Source organism: Strongylocentrotus purpuratus, unplaced genomic scaffold, assembly GCF_000002235.5.
Source record: "Strongylocentrotus purpuratus isolate Spur 01 unplaced genomic scaffold, Spur_5.0 spur5_scaffold_4, whole genome shotgun sequence".
NCBI lineage: Eukaryota > Metazoa > Echinodermata > Echinoidea > Camarodonta > Strongylocentrotidae > Strongylocentrotus > Strongylocentrotus purpuratus.
Genome location: NW_022145610.1, coordinates 13049485 through 13059252, shown reverse-complemented (window position 1 = coordinate 13059252; position 9768 = coordinate 13049485). Strand labels below are relative to the sequence as shown.

Here is a 9768-nt window from a genome sequence, read left to right as displayed (position 1 = left end):
GCCGACGTACAATTGCATGAATCAATTTGCAACCGATTTTGTCAAAGCATCATACAAATGTATCCCTCGTTCGTTTGAAGGTCTTGTCTATGCGACGAATTTGAATGAAATTTATTGCACAAAGACAAATTTGAACCGCATAGTGAACGAATTCACAGCAGATGCTAAAAAAGAATCACATATATAATCATTTAAACCCGATAAACAACGTCTCACATCTTGAAGTAAACAATCAGTTAGAGACTCATGAAAGATTCATCACCCATTTTCGTGCACTGGAGGTGTTCACTTGACTCTGAATCCAAGGGTTGAGGGTTTGACTGCCATACCGGTGCTAACGGTCTTTGCTTTGGCAAGACGTTAATCCATTTTTGGCAACCACGTGTAACTGAGTAAGAACCTGGCAATGTATGTAGTATATTGCAGTGCCCTCTGGAAGAACAGAATTATCTCCAATTTTCCCAATTCTTTATTTTTTCAATTATTATTATCATTATTATTATTTTTATTATCATTCTTTTAATATTGATTCACATGTTCAAACTTTTGTAGGATACCATACGAGACTACAAGGCAGCCTGTCTTGGTGAGCAGTACTGTGTATATTGGGGAAAGGGACCCCTATTTGTCAAACATCAGGAAGACGAACACGAAGTGTCAAACAAGGTAAAAATCTAAATATAAATGATTTTTTTTTACTGTTGTTTTCCCCGAAGGACTGATCCTGACAAACAATCGTCTGTAACTTATTATGCAGGTCCCAACAGGGGCGGATCCACGTAGCGATTATTCCGGCCCGCCCCCCCCCCCCCTAGCCCCAAAAACGATAAAAAAATAGGATAAAAACGTAAAGTTAACCTTTATAAAACAAAAAACAAAGGCGCCCCCCCCCCCCGCTTATTCGCCGGCCGGCTGAGTCGGCACTAAATTTTCTATTAAGATTTGGCTACCCCCTTGACGCCGTCTGGATCCTCTGCAGGCGCGGATCCACGAGGGGGGGGGGGGCTGACGGGTCAACAACAAAACAATTGTTTTAAAAAATTCTCACGAATTAGGTTAAACAAGTAAAAAAAAAAAAAGTGGTCCAACCCCCCCCCCCCCCCCCGCTTATTCACCGGCTGACTGAGTCGGCGCAAAATATTCCCCCCCCCCCCCCCCCCCCCCACTGAGCGACTTTTCGGCCGGCGCGATTATCAAATTTTCGGGAGCAAAACAAAAAAAAGTTGGGCCCCCTCCCCTAAGAAATCCTGGATCCGCGCCTGACTGCTACAGTTGACCCGAGATGGAGCTAGATGGGATTTGCGGTACCGTAGTGCATCTAGTACACCGTGGCTTTAATTAACACGTCAAGCGAATAAATGCATGAAATTACTTTGCGGGTAACTTATTAATATTATTATAATTATTATAATATTATTCTAAGAAACTCTATTATGGTATCACTTTTAGATTAGAATGAACCATGGCACAGTCCTTATCACTCGTCAGTTTCCATGTGCTGAAGGCCATAATTCGCTGACACCAGACTTGCTGGAACAAAATCATTATCGTATGTAGTTTGTACAGGTCTGCACACAACGAACCCGTAGGCCAATCGAGAAATACCCCCCTCGTCTCTCGGAACTCTCCAGGTGAGGGAAAAGTGAGATAATGTCTTTACAGTGTGGGGGAATGGGTGGAAATCGCAGTACATTACATAAGGCCTGCTGGTCATAAAACTGAAGGCCAACTCTGGTGATTGACAGCACCTCTTCTTGGGTAAACACCCGAATGGTGTTGTATTCCCCATGATAGCTAACTACTATGTGTCTTATTTCTATTTAAAAAATAAAGGAACTTGCAGAATGTGCTTTCTATGACATGACGACCAATCGGATGCCGTTTACTCTTCAGCGACGTGAAGAAATAGTGTCCGGAGTTCTCGTCACTTTCATCTTGGAGCAAAAGATCAAGAAGGATATCCAATTCCACGTATGGTACAACGGTAATGTCAAGCGCACGATTTCTTTTTGGGGAGGGGGATAGATTGAAGACTTCCACTGGCATTGCTGGCAGGGGAAGATCTTATTCTTGTTCAGTTTCAGGAATGGTTCTTTGCCTGAGCTTCAGACAAGCTGTAAAAAAAACGTCAGATTAAACACAAACATAACATTCCAAAATCATTATTTTTTTCATTTTTAGATAATATCTAATAATTTGTGTAAGAAAGACGTGAGATTATCCGAATTTTTAATACGCATTTGTATTGAAACTGGACGGAGTGCTCCCGAAAAAAATTCGTAGAATCCTACTTTCATTTCTTTTAATTTGGAAAGATTCTACTACTGCTGGTACCGGTGAATTTGGCCCCACATCTTAGGAAGTAATCTAGTTCGTTCATATTGGGCCACCTTGTATATATATAATATATATGAATTGATATAATAGGGCATATAATGTATATGTTTGCGTATAATGCTAAACAGTTCATTTAGTGTAGCAAAAGCACCATGGCAAGTGACTCCAATTTTGAATAATTATTATTTTAGGCTTTATCGCTTCTCATCACGTTGATATCATGTATTCACAATTTAGATGTTCCCCATGAGAATCCTAGTGCCCAATCAAGTCCGACTGGAACTGCATCGCCCAGAGGCAAAGCTGAACCAACTGATGTTGGACGGATAACATCGAAATGTAAGATTTAACAACAAATATTAATACTATTTTTTCCTTTTTTTTTGTTATTATTTTTTGTTTTTTCATATACAAACTTGTTGATATGCAGGGCATCGTTTCAGGAAACCGTCATAGGTACAAGTGAAAAACGAGTGTAAAAATGAACACGCATTTAATGGGATGGCGGCGAGCTTGTTACACGAAACAATTTCCTTATTGTAAAGGGACGATTTCAACGAAATCGAAAAAATAACATGATATTTGTGCTATTCTGATTTGCTTCTGATTTGATTTTCATTTATTATTGCATTATCAGCACGTCAGCTCTCCGAAGAGGTGACAAGAAGCGACCATCATCTTGAAACGATAGGTACAACATCGCCTGAGCCTGCAGACACAAAGGGTAAGGAGCAGTCCAGGAGGAATACATGTATATGTTATTTGAGCGGGGGTACGCTGGGGTGCAGGAGGTGGGGTCTTCTAGCATTCGTTTCTACATGTGCTTCTAGAACTGCTCTAGAACTGCTACTACGGCCTATATTCCTGAAATTGGCCTTTGTTTTGAATATCCTTTAATGTATTATAAATGAATTTTTATACCGTATAATTTTTACTCTGTAAATTGATCGATTTCATTTCTTCGTTGCATGTTCCATGATATTATCTCAATGATGAGGATAATTCGAGGGTCAACATGCGATAGATAACGGATCAGTCAGAGGTATTAAGAGCACAGGTCGGAGTCTGGTGTAACCATTTCATAAAAACTATTAATTTTGCGTTGCTTTATTTCAGACGGAAGTAGTCATACTGATGTTCTTACAAGTCCTAGCCCTTTGACTCCACCATCGAAAGAGTCATCGTCATGTGAACATGCCTACCAAGTCACACATGATTTGGTAACAGAGACAGGAGCAATTGGTAAGGAGCTAACAGATAAAGTCGTGTTCTCGGCTCTGTAACAGCAAAAAAGTCAATTGTATCTTACAAAAATTAATTGCCAAAACATTATTCTATATATATATGCTACACTCGATCCATGTGTAATAAGGGGGCAGGCTACCTGAAACAGTTGGAGGAACATAACCGGGGTAATATTATTTATAAGGTGATGACGTGGATCCTAAACAAATGATTGGTTGAAAGCGTACACTTGACCAGGCATTTATTTTGTCTAACGCGTAATCGCGCGTAATTTATGTAATGACCGGTCATCCAATGGTAATGACCGGTCATTATTAAAATCATGTGAGAACCTCATTTTATAAAACAAATAAAATATAATCTTATAAAACAAATAATACACATCATTTCGTTGAGGCATTTGTTCGGGCATTAGTAAAATTAGTAAAATTACCCACACTTGGTACTTTCAAAACAGTGTTAGACTATTCCAAAGGTACCTCGTGTGGGAATTCCTTCTAATGCCCTCACTGATGTGTATTATTTGTATACTATATAAAGCCCTTTAGAAGCGCATTCATTTATTGTGATATACGCTTATTTCATTTACATGCTCTTCGGAAATTTGAACGTCTAGTTGATTAACTTTGTGTTCTTTGTGTTCGTTTTGTGTTAAGCTTCAACATCATGTACTATGCACGTCCATACATTAGAGGCTTCAGCAGAGGGGACAATGGGAGTGTTAGCCCCACCAGCAACTGTGGCAAACATTGTCCAAGAATTCGTTCAAGGGCTTTCAGCAGATCGAAAGATGCACCATCGTTCTGGGAACGTCTATATCAACATCCAAGAGAATGTCATCAACAACCCCCAAGGGAATAATCCTCAAGAAAATACTGTGGCTCCTGTTGCAATTGTTTCTGTAGTACCTCCTAGGCTACAGCATGAGCTGCGTTGTCGGTTGAACAGAGAAAGCCCAGTTTTTGGTGACTGGAGGGGTCTTGCCGATCAGCTTGGACTTGAAGAATACATAAAACATCTTGAGCAGTGCAAGAATCCGACTGAAGAACTACTCGAACTTGCTGAGAGTAAAAAGAAGATTCAGAACCTTGGGGACTTGGCCAAGGCGTTCGAACGCATGAATCGTGGGGATTGCCAAGAGCTCTGCGAGAACTATGCGTTTGAGAAAACAAAGTCAGCTAATCCTCGGAAAGATCAGATGGAAGATGATGACACAGACACCAGTGATTAGGGAACAGACTTAATATGTTCCATATCACCCTTTAATTCATGGTCTATGGCTCGTTATTCAGAAAACCTATGAACATAGCACTATAATTACGGATGTTGTAATCCACCAAGTAACCGTCATTTGGTTTTAACAAACCAAATCATTAGATTAGATAATTAGCTCGAAACAAAATATAGGTATACTGTCAGGTCAGTATTCTCCTAATTCATTTATATCCTATCCAGGGTCTTAAATCATGTTTGAAAGAAAACCTAAATCTCAGTCCAATTTTCTTTTTTAAACCACTTTTTTGACAAAAGTCTAAATCCAGCGTCGGGTTTGAATATTAGAACAATTCGGGCCTATAAAATTGACCAAAAATTGGAAAGAATTGTTTGTTGGGTAAATTATTACTACCCAATATTGCATAAACCTATTATACCCATTAGTGTGTAAACGTTTACCCTCTTGTTATATGCCTCGCTGCATCAAGAAAGTATACATTGCTTGCTTTTACAGGAACGAAGAAGTGAGATTCACTCTTGGCATATTTATCGATTTTAAGAAAGCAATTTTGACACCATTAATCTTAATATACTACTAGCAAAACTCTCTAAACATGGCAATCGAGTTTAACCTTTGCATGGTTTAAGGACCTAGTAATAAATCCAGATTGTTCAATGTGGTTAAACGTTATCTATAAGATAAGATGTGGTGTTCCACAAGGATTAGTAATAGGGCCAACTCTGTGTTATATCTATATATTAATCTGCCATCAGTAACTGATTATTTCAATTTGCGGCTGTTTCCCGATGATTCTAACATAATTCATATTTTTCCAGCTCACCAGGGCGAAATTAATGTGGATGAAATAATGAACAGCACACGGGAAATAGGTTCATTGCTAACAAACTTACACTTATTTCAACAAAAACGTATTTCATGTTAAGTAGTAGGAGTAAAAAAAAAAAGTATAAATGGTAAACTGAAAATAGCTGGAGAGGAAATCCAAAAGGTTGATGTTGCCACTTATGATAGAAATCTGCCATGGAATAGTCATATTTGTTATGTAAGTCCGTGTTTCAGGATTGCGACATTTTGCTCCTTGGCGAACTTTGACATTATCCATTGTCATATAATACGTGGATAATACCACACAGGTGTGGGGAAGCAATTTAAGGTATAGCCTATTAAAAAGCATATTGTATTCACAGAAAATGGCAGTTCGTGTTTTTTTGCATTTAGAGAGTGAATAACTTATACAGCTACACTACTGTCATGTTTGATCTGTTTAATAACAGTTTGCCTCATGTGTTGATAGATTACTGTGATGTTCTAGAGTAAAGCTACTCCACAAGGCAAACAGAAGGTGAATAATAATCATTTTTACCCCAGTTTGTGGAATGATTTTGAAAATTATTTATTCCTAATAGATTTAGATAATAGTATACATAGACAGTAGGTCCCCTACTTTATAAGCATAGAAGAAAACACATGCTTTAGCAGTCACGTAAAACAAACATTTGCAAACCATTATTCAGTAAAATCTGAGAATGTATATTATTATCTATATCTATTAAGAATAAATCATTGTCAAAATCATTCCATAAACTGGGGTAACATAAAATATTCTACCTTTATGACCAGCAGTGTAAATGTTTGATCTGTTTCATAACAGTTCGCCTCATATGTTGATAGATTACTGTGATATTCTAGAGTAAAGCTACTCCACAAGGCAAACAGAAGGTGAATAATTACGTCTGACAAAATTTAGAACGACACAAGGTCGATTGTCATTATCTCTTCTTGTTTAATAGTTACTTGATTACCTGTTAATGTCAGATTCTCTTACAACACATTTGTTGAACATATCATGAATCAAAAATCCATGCAAATAGTCTGTATAATGTACAAAAATTATGTTTCATATTATCAGTTTGTATCTTGTAAGACGTTGTTAAATATTTTCATAGTATTGATTGTAATGGTAATTGATTTCTTTGTTTGTTTGGTTGTTTTGTTTTTTGAAGGTTACTTGTACAAAATATATTGTTAAGTTGCAAGGTCGACAAGCACATATGCTATTATCCGGCCCATTTTAACAACCCGAGTATATTCTCTCTTTGTCCATATAAATATCATTGTATGAAATGAATGGTACTTATTTGCTGTTAGTAAATAAAACAATCAAATGCAAAAAATGTAATAAAATTCTAAACGTCCACACGGTTGTAACTATAAAGGTGATGTACATGTAATATGAATCTTGTAGGAGATGAATTCCATATAAGTATGAAATGTGACAAGTATAAAGATTTACGAGTAGATTTTTATAGAAAAAATTAGTAATCTGGAAGAAAATTGTAATAATTTGGTAGTCAAGAAAAATTCATATTTATAATGAGATTATACAATGAAGTTGTAATAGATAGTTTTTCTTTGTTCACCAAAAACATAATTGCAATGAGGGGTTATTTTTAGATGCTATATGTTATAACAAATTAGAAATGTACAATCTTATGATTTTGGTTTAGTTCTGCAGTAGGTCGCAGTTATGTATAAGTACTATTACGTCATTTATTTTAGGCATTCCATGTACCTCATTTACCTATTTTGTATTGCATGAGTTATAATTTATTTAGAAAAGTGCTGTATTATGTTTTATATATCTAAATCGCCGGGTGTTTTATGGTACATTATATTACTATATGCATTATGTCATGTTATTACTAAAAGAAAAAAGAGTGTTTCTGCTGGATATAATTTTCCTTCTGTTTTGCTATAAACACTGCATTGTAAATTGATTTATACGGTATATATGTTTACAGAATATTGATATGTTACATCACATTGTAAATTGACTTATATGATGTATATGTTGCCAAACAGAATATTGATTGTTATACATTACATTGTAAAGTGATTATATGTTTATAAACAGAATATTGATGTACATCAATGAAGTTTAATAAATACAATACAATACCAAAAAATACATGTACACTGTTGGTCATAAAGGGGGAATCATATTTAACCCAGTTTGTGGAATGATTTTGAAAATTATTTATTCCTAATAGATTTAGATAATAGTATACATAGACAGTAGGTCCCCTACTTTATAAGCATAGAAGAAAACACATGCTTTAGCAGTCACGTAAAACAAACACTTGCAAACCATTATTCAGTAAAACCTTAGAATGTATATTATTATCTATATCTATTAAGAATAAACCATTGTCAAAATCATTCCATAAACTGGGGTAACATAAAATATTCTACCTTTATGACCAGCAGTGTAAATGTTTGATCTGTTTCATAACAGTTTGCCTCATATGTTGATAGATTACTGTGATATTCTAGAGTAAAGCTACTCCACAAGGCAAACAGAAGGTGAATAATTACGTCTGACAAAATTTAGAACGACACAAGGTCGATTGTCATTATCTCTTCTTGTTTAATAGTTACTTGATTACCTGTTAATGTCAGATTCTGTTACAACACATTTGTTGAACATATCATAAATCACTGAAAAATCCATGCAAATACTCAGTATAATGTACAAAAATTATGTTTCATATTATCAGTTTGTATCTTGTAAGAAGTTGTTAAATATTTTCATAGTATTGATTGTAATGGTAATTGATTTCTTTATTTGTTTGGTTGTTTTGTTTTTTGAAGGTTACTTGTACAAAATATATTGTTAAGTTGCAAGGTCGACAAGCACATATGCTATTATCCGGCCCATTTTAACAACCCGAGTATATTCTCTCTTTGTCCATATAAATATCATTGTATGAAATGAATGGTACTTATTTGCTGTTGGTAAATAAAACAATCAAATGCAAAAAATGTAATAAAATTCTAAACATCCACACGGTTGTAACTATAAAGGTGATGTACATGTAATATGAATCTTGTAGGAGATGAATTCCATATAAGTATGAAATGTGACAAGTATAAAGATTTACGAGTAGATTTTTATAGAAAAAATTAGTAATCTGGAAGAAAATTGTAATAATTTGGTAGTCAAGAAAAATTCATATTTATAATGAGATTATACAATGAAGTTGTAATAGATAGTTTTTCTTTGTTCACCAAAAACATAATTGCAATGAGGGGTAATTTTTAGATGCTATATGTTATAACAAAGTAGAAATGTACAATCTTATGATTTTGGTTTAGTTCTGCAGTAGGTCGCAGTTATGTATAAGTACTATTACGTCATTTATTTTAGGCATTCCATGTACCTCATTTACCTATTTTGTATTGCATGAGTTTATAATTTATTTAGAAAAGTGCTGTATTATGTTTTATATATCTAAATCGCCGGGTGTTTTATGGTACATTATATTACTATATGCATTATGTCATGTTATTACTAAAAGAAAAAAGAGTGTTTCTGCTGGATATAATTTTCCTTCTGTTTTGCTATAAACACTGCATTGTAAATTGATTTATACGGTATATATGTTTACAGAATATTGATATGTTACATTACATTGTAAATTGACTTATATGATGTATATGTTCCCAAACAGAATATTGATTGTTATACATTACATTGTAAAGTGATTATATGTTTATAAACAGAATATTGATGTACATCAATGAAGTTTAATAAATACAATACAATACCAAAAAATACATGTAAACTGTTGGTCATAAAGGGGGAATCATATTTACCCCAGTTTGTGGAATGATTTTGAAAATTATTTATTCCTAATAGATTTAGATAATAGTATACATAGACAGTAGGTCCCCTACTTTATAAGCATAGAAGAAAACACATGCTTTAGCAGTCACGTAAAACAAACACTTGCAAACCATTATTCAGTAAAATCTGAGAATGTATATTATTATCTATATCTATTAAGAATAAACCATTGTCAAAATCATTCCATAAACTGGGGTAACATAAAATATTATACCTTTATGACCAGCAGTGTAAATGTTTGATCTGTTTAATAACAGTTCGT

At 34.8% G+C, this 9768-nt stretch overlaps 1 protein-coding gene across 1 annotated transcript; it reads left to right on the top strand.

Moving 5' to 3' along the window:
- The first annotated feature begins 1860 nt into the window (after positions 1-1860).
- Positions 1861-5332, top strand: LOC105440187. The gene is made up of 5 exons (XM_030998045.1): positions 1861-1984; positions 2575-2676; positions 2975-3061; positions 3454-3579; positions 4239-5332. The coding sequence occupies exons 1-5, from the start codon at positions 1861-1863 to the stop codon at positions 4811-4813; spliced, it is 1014 nt and encodes a 337-aa protein (XP_030853905.1). The 3' UTR covers positions 4814-5332.
- Positions 5333-9768: the final 4436 nt, after the last annotated feature.